Genomic DNA, 16474 nt, shown 5'->3' with positions numbered 1-16474 from the left:
ATTGTATTTAATCTGTGCAGAATGCTTCTCCTAACAGGTGCAACAATGTTTACAAATTAAAAACCTTATTTAAATGAAACTTACAACTAGAGACATTTCAATTAACAGGGCAATGCTTTATGAGAAGGAACAATTCTAGCATTTGGCAAAGCCATACATTGCTTTGCATTTGTGAAATTTAATTATTAAAAAATTTGAGTATAGACAACAAGAAAAACTAAAGATGAAATACGCCTCATGCAATCTTATTCAATATATAAGCACCCAGGGAAAATGTACTGGTGGAAATATGGAACCATGAAATATTAGGGATGGGTATTATAAAATGTCATGTTTCACAAAAAATAATTTTTTAAAGATTTTATTTATTTATTTTACAGACAGAGATCACAAGTAAGCAGAGAGGCAGGCAGAGAGAGAGAGAGAGGAGGAAGCAGGTTCACTGCTGAGCAGAGAGCCTGATGCGGAGCTCGAGCCCAGGACCCTGGGATCATGACCTGAGCTGAAGGCAAAGGCTTTAACCTGCTGAGCCACTCAAGCGCCCCACAAAAAATAATTTTAGAATAATATCCCATATGTCCATTAAAATTGGTGTCTGAGGCACTAGTTTCTTTTCCTACAGTTTTTCCCCCCCTTTATCATTCACTTGTTGAAACTGACTATAATAGATCCATAATCAATCTGTTGGAGAAAAAAAAATGAGCAAAAACACTGAAGTTTAGGATCCAAATAAAATTTAAATAAATAACGTCTCCCCAAACACAAACATAATCATAAAATTAGCTCATTTAGAATACATACAATTTATAAAGTGAAAAGTACTATAGAATTATCCACTTTGGAGTCTTTTACTCAAAATGAGGGTGGTGATAATGAACCTACTTCCTACAAGAACTATGGGGCAATGCAGACAACGCAAGTCTTGGAAAACGTGGCCTATTAGATTGTTTTGTTTCATTTCCCAATTTGTGATAGCAACAGGCATTGAAGAAATATTCTTCTTAACTGTACTCTAGGACAAACAACATGCAGACTCTTTAATAAAGAACATGGCAAGCTGGTGAGTAATGCACAATTTAGCCAATTCTTTCCATGGGGGAAAAATGTTTCCAAACATCCAGTTTTTCACCAAAGCTCAAAGCAAACAGAATATATCTGTGAACTGAATTTTGCCCAAGTTGCAACCTTTAGTGTAATAGCTGAGGACATGGGCTTACTGATAAACAGATCCAAATCAACTTCTATCTTGACTATTTATTAGTTTTATGACCTTGGATAAGTTACTTGATTTTAAGCTTCATTTCATCCTCAGCAAAAAATCATTAACAATAATAGTTAACTCATAATGATATTGTAAATATTCAGTAAGATGAAATAAAAAATTTTAGTACATCAAGTACTCAATAAGTGGTAGATATTTTATAAATTATATGCATAATATGTGTAATATGTAACTATAAATACACATACATTATATTTTTAAATCTAATTTCAAATTCATGAAAAAGATTAGTTTCCTCCCTGCTTTGCTAACTGACATAGGGTAAATATTCTTTATATGATGGATAAAGTCTGTCAATATTTATAATTCCTCTCAATGTATACAAATGTTTACTATAGGTTAATGCAGAAAGCAAAGGTTATTATCTGTTCTTGGAAGAATTTGCTACACAAAATTATCTCACATGAAGCATTTATATTTTGCAAAGGACAAACGCATAAAATTTTTTCCACACTAAAGCATTATAAACAAGGTCATTTGTTATAAAGCATAAGGGATTCTCTTTTAATTGTCTTTTTAGAGACAAATACAATAAAAAACAATTTTCTTGATGGGAATTGGACATTTGGGGTACAATTTGAAAAAAAAAAAAAAAACCTGATCAGCTCTTTCAGACTAAGCCAGTTCTCCTGGATTGACTTTAGCCGTAGGAATTTCACAATGGTAACAGCGCCTTCTTGCAACTTAACTATGACCTGTTTCCAAATCTTTCTAATGACCCCTCAGATCCTCTTGGTGATCCTCCTTATATCCCACCTCTTCACCCTTAGAAGCTTGTTTTCCCTAATAATTAACAAGCTCCTCTTTTCCACTAATGTGTTGTTGTCTAAAAAGTTCAGAGATTTTTCCATTAATATGTTGAACCTACAATCAGATAATAATACCTGTGATGATAGCTGGAGTTGATAGAGGCCTTATTATGTGCCCAATATTAGCTAAATCCTTTCCATGCACATCTCATTTAATCTCACCAGGGCTCTAAGGAGTAGATTCCTTAAGTATACCAAGTATACCAAAATAAGTCTGAAAGAGGTTAACCCATTTGCCTCATAAGTACCAGAGTTAAGTATAGACCCATTCCTAAGGCTATACTATACTGTCTGTCTAAATTCTTGACTTAAGATTCAACCATGGTGAAATAGACATGGATGGAATAAAAGCTGTCATTCAATATGTTCACATGACAGGAGCTAGATGGGCTGAAATAGGAGGACAGTGAAGAAATATTAAAAGATATCCAGCAGGAAAATTCAAAATGAGCTATTGTTTTTTGTTTGTTTGCTTGTTTTGGATTTTATTTATGTATTTGGCAAACAGAGATCACAAGTAGGCAGGGGTGAGGGGGAAGCAGGCTCCCTGCTGAGCAGAGAGCCCGATGCAGGGTTTGATCCCAGGACCCTGCGAGCATGACCGGAGCCAAAGGCAGATGCTTAACCTACTGAGCCACCCAAGCACTCTGAGCTACTATCTTAATACATTGATTTCATTAAAGTGTTTATAGTGAGCTTGGTAAAAGACAAGCTGCCTCTACGCATGGATCCCATTTTTACACAACAACAACATATGAAAATACAATTTAAAAAAAAGATAAATTATAGTGATAACTTTTCCATTACCCAAGAAATCACCTCATTACAATAGGATTCATCCAGAGTTTCTCCCTCCATGAATTTAAGTCATTCGTGACCATTAGCTGTTTACAGAGGAACTCAGGGATGAGTGTGGGAGTGGTGCTGAGAAACAAACCAAATTATCACTAAAGCTATCAGCAATTAAGAAACCGCACACCTGAAGTTGTGCCTATAAAAATGTAATTTAAACCCGACTTTTCAGGACCATCTATAGTTGAAGAACAAAGCAGGCTTAATTCTATTTTCCAGCCTCTATTTATGTTTGTTAATATCATAATTACCTCAAGCAGGCCACCCAGCATTCAAATAGCTCCCAATAAAGCATGCACAACTTGTGAAAGGTAAAATATTCCAATAGGTTTAGAATTACAGAGAAACAGTTTTCTGCATCATAATTCTGAGGAAGGTCAAAAGGTATGAAGTTCAACAAATGGATGAACACAGACTTAGTTGAGGTAAATCAGGATTCTGTGATAATCTTTGGCGAAAAAACCTCCTTTCCTCACAAAAAAGTAGTATCCTTTTGGGCAGGCAAACTATTGACAAACTTCGGGTAGCTAATCCACAAGACTCACATTAATATACAATACGTGTATATTCTCTCCTTGGGCAAGGAGAGAAGAATCTATTGCCCATGTCATCTGTTTTTGTGAATACTGAAGATTACAATTATGTTTTGATGTTAATCCAACTACTGCAAATTTCTTGTTGCGAAGCACACTGTGAAAATGTGAGTGACAGTATAAATCTTTTTAAAATTGAATTCAATACTGTTGAAAAGAGCTGATGTTTTCAAATACTGTTACAAAGCCTCTGAACAACAAGAATAACTCTCTAAATGAAGCAGCCTCCTATAGTGACCTACTTGGTAAGAAAGACAAATAGCCAGGATAAAATCAAATTCTGCATGTCTGCTAAATAGTGTGTATGGGTTTGTGTATTTTGCATTTTTAGAAACAATCACCTCTAATGCTTTGATGTCCTCAAAGGCAAACTGCACGGTGGGAACTCCAAGATGGTTGATGAAATAATCAGCATCACCTTGTATCTGTACGGAACTGACGTTAGTTTCTTGGCAGTTAGCTCTTCTGGAACAGTTGAAATGATTTTTCTGAAAAAACATAATTTAAATTGTTAGCATACACTATGCTTCTTGGGACACCCCAAAATCAGTGCTACTCAAAATACAGTCCATAGATCACCTGCATCAATGTTATTCAGGAACCTGCTGGAAATATAAATGCTTAGGCTACCCCCTTGTCCTCTGGAATGGGAATAGGAACCTTTAGGGATGGAGCTCAGGAACCTACATTGTGACATTTCCCTATGGTTCTGATGCTCACTAAACTGTGACTAGCACTGGACCAAATCAAACTCTGCTTGCTGTTGGTGCTTCAAAACCATTTTTATCATAGCTTTACTATGAACTTCAATGATTCTTTAATTTGAAATATTTTTAAATGCTGTTGAGTCCCTAAAAAGCTTAGGGTTTTGTTTTTTTTTAATTTTTCAGAAAATTTAAAAGATGACTTTGTAGGTTATAATTCTATTCTTCTTAGATATTTTTTTTTTTGAAAACCACAGAAGGAATTTTCTTCATTTATTCTTAAAAGTATATTCCCTCAAGTCTTAAGTTTGAACTTTTAGGAAAAATACCAAGTTCCGAACTCATAATCATGAGAAAAGTAAGACATTAGCAGTGAGAACAACACATCTCACATCAAGCAGAAAGTATATATTCAAGACATATTTGTCATTGTATCAAGACATTGACTCTTCAACACCCCCCCTCCAAGTTTCTTTGGCATGATATAATTTCAAAAATACTTTTAAGTATAACGGATCAAAAGATATGGAAATTATAGTCCAGTACTTAAAAAGTAAATTGTTGCAATTTTTTTCAACTATAGCGCTAGATTTTTCCAACATATAACAATGTTTCTGTATCTATCCAATTTTTTTGGAGGACCTGATAGATCTTTGCAATGAAGCTAAAATCAATTAAAATGGAAGGCCTTTGTGAAAGTTTATAAACAAGACAAGGTTTCAGATTAATGTTACTTATATATATGTGGAGTAAAGCATAAAAACCTAAAATTTGTATAATGAGCCCCACCAATTTGCTTCTTTTGAAAGTCTGATTTTCTGAAAAGAGAGTCAATTCTCTTTCACTTCCTGATATGCTCCTGGGGCAAATTCCTGAAGGTTTTAGATCAACCTGGGACAGTTTTGGCAAGGTTTTAATATTCTCTCAAAAGAGCTACATATAAATACTAGATTATGAAAAAGGAAGAAACTACTTTGTATCATGTACAAAATTCCAAGTACTTTTGACAGATCCAGCTGTTGAGAATTGGGAACTTTAAAGGGATTTGTTCAGCCAGACTAGAGTTTTTTCCTAATTGAATGTGAATGCCTTTGTCAGGCAAGATATTAACAGGTGTCCAGTCACTGGAGTCTCACACACAGCCAGCTTCACTCACTCACGTTCACTGAATGGTGCCCGGATGCATTTGAATTTGAATTTGTGAAACCTAGCTGTTACACTCTTTAATGTTTTTAATAAGGATTTGATAGAATCTAGTCTTTTTCTCTCCCCAGATGCTTAGTCAACAAAATTAAAAATCATTTTAACAAGTGATTTACATGTTTCCCCTTACTTATATCTGAGACATGTATCCTGCTCAACATCAGTGAAAATACAGGTTTGGCTTTCATTTCTTTATTGTTATGGTGTTGTTTTTTGTTTTTATTTATTTTGGGGGGGGTTGTTTGTTTGTTTGGCTTTCATTTCCTTTTGTATATATAATTCTTAATATCCACTCCCAATACCTGCCATACTGCTGTTATTCCTTAGATTTCTGTTAGAGAAATTTCCTTAGAATTTTTTTTTCTCAACAGAAGAATAGCATGGATTAAAAGGAAACAATTCTAAATTCCACAATATGTGTCTCTGAAGGAATTAAATTAAAAAAAAAATAAATGTAAAACTTAAGTCTAATATTTTTTTTAAGATTTTTTTTTTTTTTTTTAGAGAGAGAGAAAGTGAGTGAGAGAGAGAGAGAGCATGAGCTGGGGAAAGGGGCAGAGAGAGGGAGAAGCAGACTCCCCACTGAGGCAGGGAGCTTGACTCCAGGGACTCTGGGCTTGATCCCAGGATTCTGGGATCATGACCTGAGGTGAAGGCAGATGCTTAATTGACTGAGCTACCCAAGTGCCCCTTAAATGTAGTATTTGATCTTATTTTTATTCAGACATTATTGCTATATAATAGCCTCCCTCTTATAATAAGTATGTTTCCCATATATGCAAGTTGCTAAAACAACTCACATGATCCCACTGCAATCAATTCTTGCATTCTTTTTTGCTCTACAAATTTCACAAAGCACACTTCTTGTTTTGTCTCCGCCTTTTACCAGCCCAGAACATTTTTTTTTTTTAAGCCATTACAGATACCCTTGCCTCTCTGTACTTGTCATGGCTAAACCCATTGAATAGCTTTACTGTTTTTACTGCATTCCATTTCTGTGATTCCTTCTAGCTACACCATTGCTTACATTTCTCCGTTTTCAGCCAAATCAAAAGGGCAATATCCAACCTTCAAGATTTCATTCCCTAAAATACTTCCATATTCTTTTCCCTACTCTGGCTTGCTTTACTTCACTCATTTATTAACAAATCTTTCTTTTTTCTAAAGGTTTGTATTACCACCTCTGTCATCTATAAAAAAACTTATTTTGTAAACCAAACAAGATGTCAACAGAATGAGCACTATTAAGAATTGCTTTTCAGGGACACCTGGGTGGCTCAGTGGGTTAAAGCCTCTGCCTTTGGCTCAGGTCATGATCCCAAGGTCCTGGGATAGAGCCCTTCATTGGGCTCTCTGCTCAGCAGGGACCCTAATTCCTCTTCTCTCTCTGCCTGCCTTTCTGCCTTCTTGTGATCTCTGTCAAATAAATAAATAAAATCTTAAAAAAAAAAAAGAATTGCTTTTCAATTATATTTTGACAGCTGAGATCTATTAAAGCACATCTATGGTGCTAAATCTTGACTACATACAGAGGGAGAATAGAGTGCAGAAAAATAGCATTGTTTGGCCCAGATGGCTGGAACCTATAGCTGGAACTACTTGGCTAGTGAGCCTTCGGTCAAGATGAAGCACAAATGAAGGGTAAAAGCTTCAAGAACGCCAACTCAAAATTTGAGGATCAGGGACAACACAATTCCCTGAGGAACCTTCCTAGGGTCTCTTCCTTATCTACGAAGCCCAGCGTTTCCCTACAAAGTTCTGTAGAAGACTTATCTCACCAGCTCATACCATTTTTCCTCTCTTTGCTTCTGTCTTTCTCATCACCTTATCCTCTACTGCTATTCTCCTGTGATTTCACCAGTGATGAGGGGAGGAAGTACGGTACCCTCAAGCCTGTGTTCATTTTGTTCCTTTTAGTACTTTTGTTCCTAGCTATTTTCAGAGTAAAATAGGATAAAAAGGAACCCAATTTTCAGATTGGAGTTTTTCCCCAGTCATTTCATCTAGGGATTTCCCTTAAGAGTAGAACATTTCTGGCATAGAAACCCCATTCTCTAAAACTTTTTTATTATTCAGTCCTTTAAAATCCAGGCCGAATTCATTGACCTTAAGTGATTCTAAAATCTGTAGCCTAACGTGAAGTGTTTTCCTACACAACACCTCAGTGGATTATAGTAGATCTACATCAGGTAAGAGATAATGACCTACTCAACCCCTGTGAACACTTATATCTGAGAGGGAAGTAGAAAGAAATGTTAATTTCCTTCATTTTGCTGGAAGTTAGCCACCATGGGAAAGAGAAGGTTGGTAGCAAATTTGTGCAGGTCAATTAATCTTTTAAATTTATTTAAAGGCTGAGTAAATTCAAATTAAGTATTTCATCCAAGGAGTTCAAAATGCTCCATACTTAACATTTGATAACAAGCATTTTTATTACAGTTCATAAAATAAGCAAGTTCAGGCAATGACTGTGTTTATGTCACTTGTTTAATTTCCCACCACAAGTCTATTGAAGATCTCAAATGTAATCACCATCTCAATCCGAAAGCTGCATGCCCTTTGCAAGTATACTCTTAGGCTGAAAAGCAAAACCTTATAGTAAATGGTCACATAAGTGAAATACAAAGAAATTAAGTCAACGTTTACCTTAATTGAATAGTGATACCAAGGCACATTGACAGATTTCTAAAATATTTAAAAATATGTTTAATAATTCAAACATTTTATCTTTCCCATACTCTGCTTTCCCCTGCACACTTAAATATTCACTGTATATTTGTAAGAAATCTAAAGTGATTACTTATTCAAATAGTAAGTGTAAGATTCCAAATAAAAGTACCACATGCTATACACTATAATAAAATTAAATCACTTTCTTTTCATTTCAGTAATGTTTTATAACTTTAGTTGTGTAGAAACAATTTATCTCCCTGGTTTTCCTGAATTCCACAATATAGTAATGTTCTAATTGTGATGGGTATTTTTTAAAAAATGCCTATGGGTATTTTTAAAAAATGATTTCTCATTATAGGCACTGAGATGGTTAATTTTATGTGTCAATTTGATTGGCCCACTAGGTACTCAGATCTTTGGTCAAACATTATCCTGGGTAGGTCAATGAGGGTGCTTTCAGATGAGATTGACATTTAAATTGATAGACTGACTAAAGCAGATTACTCTCCCTAATGTGGCTAGGGCTTACTTGCCTTAGTTTAAGATCCTGAATAGAACAAAAAGGCAGATCATCACTTCTAAGAAGGAACTGCCTCTGTCTGACTTTAGCTGGAACACAGGTCTTCTTTCTTGAGATTCAGCTGAAGCACATCATTTGTTCTGAGCATCAAACCTGCTGTTTGAGGGACTGGAACTCACACCATGGGCTCTCTGGGTTTGTTCTTTCTGGGACTGCATGGGTCTTTATTTTTAGTTTTTCAAGAATTTATTTATTTACTTCAGAGAGAGAATGAGTGCACGAGAGCATGGGAAGGGGAGGGAGAAAGACTAAAGCAGACTCACACTAAGGACAGAACTCTAAGTAGGGCTTGATCCCACAACCTCAATCAAGATCATGACCTGATCCAAAACTAAGAGTCAAACTCTCAACTGACTCAACCACCCAGGTACCCCTTTCCCCCTTTTTAAAGCACATTATAATCACTGTATGTGGTTGTAACCCATTATATGTAATGAGCCATGTATCTTTGGCATTTCTTCAATGTTTATTTAGTTACTATGTGCGCACATCATAAGTTCCTTACTTATTTTGGATGTATTTTTATACAGGTACCTCAACTTCCTATCTATCCCCAGTTCCTTATAATGTATTACAGATCTCCTTTAGTAATCTTTGAGTGGAAACAGGAAGTTATACTTACTGATTCACTTTAACATTTTAAACTGGAAACTTATTTAAGTTATCCATAACACCAGCATCTGATAATGGAGTTTCTTATACATAGAATATATTTTCAAATGGTAAACATTTTTTTAAAAAATCAATAAATATCTTGCCATGCATTTATTAAAGATTAAATTGAGTATGGATAAAACCCAGCTTTTTATCTTTTTTAATTTTTTTTAAAGTGGAAATTTTCAACCTTATAAGATGGGATTTTCAAAATCTCTAGTATCTTAATGTTTCTGCAAAGGTTTAATCACCTACTTACAGAGTATTAAAAAAAGTATTTTATCCCCCTAGTATATACCAATAGAATTGCCAAAGTAAAAACAGTCTAATTCTCATCTCATTCTATCCATTTTTAAAACTTTGATCTTGTTCCCAAATATGGAGAAATGTTACATTATATTTGAAAAACTCAAATTACATTCAAAATACATTTATGCACTAATGAATGTCTTAAGAAGCACTCTGTAACCGTGAAGATTAAAAAGTGAAGATATTTGCCCTTCTTCTTACTCTAACTCCATCTCCTGCCCAGCCCTATGTCTACTCTATTCCCCTTCCTCTTCCCTGATTAACTTAAGATTCCTGACCAATAGGCATATGATAACAGATAACTGATTGCTTTCTTCTTCTTCTTCTTCTTCTTTTTTTCTCTCCACTTAAGGCTTTTATGTAACAATAAAAACAGGTGTGTTATTTTTAAAACCTTAAAATATCCACATTTCCAACAAACTGTTGGATTTAAATAAAAATCTTGACTAAAATAATAAAATAGTATCTACCCTATGATATCTTATACCACAATACATTCCAGATGAATCCACCTTTTAAGGGTAAATCTAAATCATAGAAGTATGGAGGAAACAATGGAAGATAATTTTTAATAATCCTAGCATGGGAGAGATATTTTTGAGTATGAGAACATACCCAGAAGATAAAACAACATTAATTACCCCAATAATATAAACTTAGTTTCCTACATGACAAAAATTGAAAACCTAGGGAAAAAATAGTTACAATTCATTCCCTAGCTAAATGGCCTAGTTTCTTTAATACATAAAATAAAAAACCTGAAAAGCCAATTGAAAAAAAAAAATAGTCAATGAATATGAACTGGCACTTCACAGAAAAAAAAACTATAAATATGTCTTTTATGCACAAAAAGTATATAAAATGTCTCTTATTTTTACTTTATGAAAAGCATTGGTAAGTTTGATTATGAACTGAGCTGTGAAGGATATGGGAATCCTGGTGCCTCATATTGCTTAGGAGAAAAAAACTTAAAAATTCTATGTAAATCATATCATATCCATATAATGAAGTAATATCCAGCTTATAAAAAGAAGAATGAAGCCACTTATGTATTGGAGATGCAAAATATCTAAGATGCAATTTTTGCTCAGAAAAAAAAATGTGTCTTAAGATTCTATATGTTGTCATTTGTATATAAAAAAAAAACTATATATGCTCCGGTACAAATGGCATTTGCCTCTGGAGAACAGTACTTATGGGAACAACAGATTTAGGAGGAAGACTTTTCATTGTCTACTTATTTATTAATTTTTTATTTTAAATCTATGACTGAATCATCTGCCAAAAACAAATGTTAAAATTTTCAAATCTCCTCTGAACTATATGCTCTGTGCACCCAATTCCAAGATTCCCAGATTATAAGCTAATCAATTTAAAAATAGCTTTTGTTGGATAGCAGGAAAGAAACAAACCATTTAAGAGCCCTCAGTTTCAGAAATGTTAGCATTTTATTAAATGTCTAAGTAGAAAAACGAAGCATTTAAAACCGTATCATGAACAACCATTTAATATAAGAAGGTCCATTTAGGATCATCAGATATGTATATACCATTGGGGAGGGGACAGATAAAAGTAACTGCCACTTGTAACAAGTTCTCTTATAGGAGGACTTAGGACAATAGCATGAGTTCTTTGCTGGGGTAGGGTCACTAAAGTAGGCACTCAAATAACCAGGAGGATACTGGGAGAGAACAGATTGTCAGAGTGATAGGGAAAACTGAAAACAAAATTCCATTCATTTCATAATCATGATCTCCTTGAGGACCATTTTTGTTTACATGGTTTGTGTGTGTTATATTTTCTAGGTAAATATCAAGTTATTATCAAAATATGTTAAATATGGGCCTCTCACTTTCTACAAGGAGACCTTTATACAAGGATTTACCATTTACAAACAAATATCATATTAGATCATAATTCAACCCTGTGAGATGGATAAAACAGTAGTGTTCTGTATACAGGTTAAAAGCTCTGTTGCCCTCTAGGAACATAAGGATAACAGAATCGGGGGCAGGAATTTCTAATTAGATCTTTACATCATTTGCCCCCCCCCACCTCTACCTCCAGTCTAATAGTCCCCCTCCCCTCACACTCAACTATGGAAATAAGAAAGGGGTTCCTCCTTTGCATAGAAAAAGCTGGTGGGGCGCCTGGGTGGCTCAGTGGGTTAAGCCACTGCCTTCGGCTCAGGTCATGATCTCAGGGTCCTGGGATTGAGTCCCGCATCGGGCTCTCTGCTCGGCAGGGAGCCTGCTTCCTCCTCTCTCTCTCTGCCTGCCTCTCCATCTACTTGTGATTTCTCTCTGTCAAATAAATAAAATCTAAAAAAAAAAAAAAAAAGAAAGAAAAAGCTGGTAAGCTGGTGATGAATCAATTCAATTCAAATTACCTTAGGGTTTAAAGAAAATGGTGACTTAAAAAAATTAGCACATTAAAGAGACTCCATAGATCCCTCCGCCATGTTGGCCCTTCTCCAATAGGGTGTGCTGTGGATCGTTCCAATTGCTAAACTTATTTCTTCATGCAATGCAAACTATATATAGAATGACAAGCCCAGGGCCCTTCCAAAAACCATACTCTGATTCTATCTAAATGAAACCATGAGCATATTGAAAAGGTAAAGAGGAACCCTCCCAATTGACCTTTGGCCGACGCACTGGATGATCGCACACTCCCCCCTGGGTACAATTCCTATAGGACCTTTAACGACTGAAAGGATCAAGATATAGATTTTATGTCTTCGTGAAGAATAACAACTCTGGCTTCACAGTGCTGTTCCATGCTGAGGAATTGGCTGACATCACATAACTTCAGCTATTATTTCACCAGCCTTCTTTGAGGTTTGTCTTAAATAGCTTCTCCTGGCCTCACAGGCAATGCTATTTTAAATAAGACAGCATCAGCATTTCTGTGATGTATTCCAGCTGCCAGGCATTAAAAAAATTAACGGAAAAACCTAACTGGTTTTCAATTCAACATTAACTGTCTCAGGCTCCAAATATTTTTAATGAAATATTTAAACAAACTCTACTATAGATGAAACAGCTTAGTAACTTCCTTCCAAAAAAAAAAAAAAATTAGACGTCTCAAGAAAAGTAAACCTGGAAGCAAGGAAACAGTTGGAGTTATTCTGCATACATTTAGCATCGTTCAGTGAATAGCAGGAGGAAGTCGGCTGTCCTCTCTATGACCAGGGTTACAGGGCAGTAGTAAATCAGGTGGGTGCTCTCAGGTATTTTAGAGGTAATTCATTTAATTTTAGGAGGGCACAGGGAGAAAAAGCTGAAAAATGCAGACTTGGCAAGCCAAGAGGGCCAAAGGATGTGGATGGCATAGCATCCCACATTACCATTTCAAGGAAGTGCTGAGAGTGAGAAATCGGCCAGAGGAAATAACCCCATCAGCAGTACTAGTCTAACTCTGACAGATGACACCACCCTTGCAGAACCTGAAAGCCCAGCGCCTAAAGAGCTGCTGGCTTAGGGATGGCTCTGCTAGAGTGAGTTCTTCAGGGCTTTGTAGCCATATTGTATCTTAAGGAATACTGTGCAGAGGATGCCCAGGTACTACCCATGACTCACACCACAACACCATCCCCACATGTCAGGTTTCTTTAGACTAGACCTAGGACTATTATCCTGCTCACCAGGAAGTTTATACACATACATCACATATTTAAACTCCATTCTTCTTTGTATTTTTTCTGCCTCTCCCACATGTTTTTTGAGGCCAGAGAATTTGTTTGTCTACCTTTCTATGGACCCCCTTGTGATCAGCACAATAAAATGGGTATGACCAAAGTTTGTAAAAATGAAGTCAATGTGATCATATTAGTGTTTTCCAATGGGAGGGAATGGGAAAGGAGAGGAGAAGAAAAGACCCAACACCGCTGGGGCTAGCCTAGGTTTAGACCTGAAAATGATTGGACTCAGAGTTCTAAAGATTTTGGAAGTGTGAGGTTGACTTCAGGTAATTTCACAAGTCATAACCGTACTGGAAAATCAGTCTCTCTCTCTCTCTTTATTCCTTGCTGGGCAAAATCTGCTTTAGAGAAAACTATGTAAACTATAAGGTGCTAGAGGAAGTCAGTAAGTATGTACTGACTTCACAGAGAACATGGTGATAAGTAGCTTGAGATAAACACTAAAGAAAAATCTAAGCACGGCCCACGCATAAGACGGCAGATAAGAGAGACAATTTTGCACTCTCCCTTCAAAAGTACTGATAGCTCTTTTCAGTAGTATGACTTTAGGCAGTTACTTAACTTCCTGAAGCCTTGAATTTCTCTAATATAAAAAGGAAATGTGTGTACAATATGAAAAGGTTGAGAGGAGTAAATTAAATAATGCGGGCAAAGCACTCAGCACCTAGTCCTCCTTCAAAAGTACTTAGAACCCCACTGTTATTACTACGAATCACCTTTAAGGCTGAAATAACTGACAGAACACACACACACACACACACACACACACACATCTTCCTTTTTGGCAATTTCTTTCTACGAAATCTGCTTAAAACTATTTTCTCCTGCCTTCTAGGACATGGAATGCTCATATTTAGAAAGTAAATCTTTTCCTGATTATCTAATGCACTTTTTCTCAATGAACTTTGGTGAACTTTGGTTTTAAAGGAGGTTCTTTTCACACTTTTTTGTTTTTCTCCCTTCTCAAATTAATCTATTTGGATTTTATAAAGTATTTCATGTGACAGAATTGCATTTTTTCTTATTTAAATATGCTTACTAAATGCATTAAAAGAGAATTTTTTAAAAAAATATTTTATTTATTCACTGGACAGAGAGAGATCACAAGTACACAGAGAGGCAGGCAGAGAGAGAGGAGGAAGCAGGCTCCCTGCTGAGCAGAGAGTCCGATGCGGGGCTCGATCCCAGGATCCTGGGATCACGACCTGAGCTGAAGGCAGAAGCTTAACCCTCTGAGCCACCCAGGTGTCCCTTAAAAGAGAATTTTTAAGTGCTATACAATTATTAAATATGTAAAATATATTGCCCTTTTGGATTTCCAAAGAAAAAATTTTTTTTTTTAAAAAATGGGCTAAGACTGTGTAAAAGATGATTATTTATACCTAAAAAAAAGATAGGGCATTGCTTCATATTTTCTCATCTAGTATCAAGGAAATTTCTTATTAAGATATTTTATTTTTCTTAAATTTTCCTTAGTAAACTATTTTCTAAAGAATAATTCTTAATGCTATGTAGTTACAGTAATTGTTATTGTAGACATTCATATAAAGTCTATATAAAGTCATGACATTTTCTTATTAAAATATCAATTGAAACAAGATAAATGTGATGGGAAAACACAAGAAAAAATACCTAAAATAGTATTATAATTAATCACAATAAAAAGTAACAAGCATGGGATGCCTGGGTGTCTCAGTGGGTTAAGCTTCTGCCTTCAGCTCAGGTCATGATCCCAGGGTCCTGGGATAGAGTCCCGCACAGGGCTCCTTGCTCAGCAGGGAGCCTGATTCTCTCTCTCAGCCTCTGCCTGCCACTCTGCCTGCTTGTGTGCACTCTCTCTCTCTCTCTCTGACAATTAAATAAATAAATAAAATCTTTTTTTAAAAAGTAACAAGCAAAACAGTAGGGATCTAGCATAATTTTTAAAAAGAGGCCTTATTTTTCATTTACAGAAATATAAGAATTATTTTAGAAGACCTAACTTTATCATAGTAATATACATTGTGAAGTAATTAGGGTATTACAGTGATCTGACAATGAGGAAATTGAGATACAGATAGGTAAGCAATTTCCAATGATCTTATAAATGATAAGTAACAGACTCCAGTAGAATTTGACTCCTACTCCAGGTTTTTCTTTCCCCCTTCTTCATGGTCTGTCAAAAGATTTGTTGTTGTTGTTGTTTCAAATCTTCCCCCCTGGTTAAATTTATTTATTTTTTGGTAAATGCTTGTCAAGGAAGAAGCAGAAGATGAGCTGTTATCATTACATATCCTTATGCTGTGCTGTGATGATCCCATTCATAAATGCCAAGATGACCAGCTAACCTGAGTCTGTGCCCTGAGCCCTGAAGTCCATTGCTCTCTGTCTTGGTTGCATCAGAACCTTAAAGATGACTGCCCATAAGTTAAACTAAATTTAAAGAGAGAATTAAGAAAACTTTTTTTCTTTTTTGGAAAGTCAATTCAGCTCAAATCCTAAACATGGAAGAGTAGGTAAAATGTTTCATTAATTATCCTGCAACTCAGAAACAATAATCCTAGCATGATACTAATAACTCCTCTTTCAAATATTAGGAATGAATGGTTAGTTCCAATCTCACAGGTTGTCAACAATATACATGCCAGTAAGTCATCAAGGATTTCTTCCTCTCTCTCAATATATGTGTGCATGTATGCATGTATATACATATGTGTATATATTGCTGATATTTTATAATCATGGCACAATCCACAACAATTTGCTGAATGCCTACTGTCACATATTCTAGAGAATACAAATTTTTAACAAGATGCATACTTTATATTTTCAAGGATCTTGGGATATAGTTGTGTAGGAAATGCTTACCCAATTGATGATTTGGGTGATTTGTAGAAAATATTTTTCTCTAAAGGGGACAGTATATTGATTTGAAAATTACTCTTGGGGTGCCTGCCTGGGTCTCAGACGTTAAGCGTCCACCTTCAGCTCAGGTCATGATCCCAGGTTCCTTGGATCAAGCTCCACTTCAGGCTCCCTGCTTGGCGGGAACCCTGCGTCTCCCTCTCCCACTCCCCTGCTTGTGTTGTGTCTCTCTCTGTCAAATACATACATAAAATCTTTAAAAAAAAAA

General features: G+C 35.6%; 1 protein-coding gene across 5 annotated transcripts in view; it reads right to left on the bottom strand.

Moving 5' to 3' along the window:
* The window catches only part of NAALADL2 (N-acetylated alpha-linked acidic dipeptidase like 2), a 1340010-nt gene that overhangs the window by 207292 nt on the left and 1116244 nt on the right, over positions 1–16474 (bottom strand). For all 5 annotated transcript variants that reach the window (XM_004756608.3, XM_045088639.1, XM_004756611.3 and 2 more), the window contains one exon: positions 3878–4024. In XM_004756608.3, the coding sequence (XP_004756665.1) occupies positions 3878–4024 (147 nt within the window). The remainder of the gene's footprint in view (positions 1–3877; positions 4025–16474) is intronic.

This window comes from Mustela putorius, unplaced genomic scaffold (assembly GCF_011764305.1).
Source record: "Mustela putorius furo isolate JIRA1106 unplaced genomic scaffold, ASM1176430v1.1 tig00003834_pilon_pilon_pilon, whole genome shotgun sequence".
Lineage (NCBI taxonomy): Eukaryota > Metazoa > Chordata > Mammalia > Carnivora > Mustelidae > Mustela > Mustela putorius.
The sequence above is the reverse complement of the archived record's forward strand: the minus strand, read 5'-3'. Positions and strand labels throughout refer to the sequence as shown.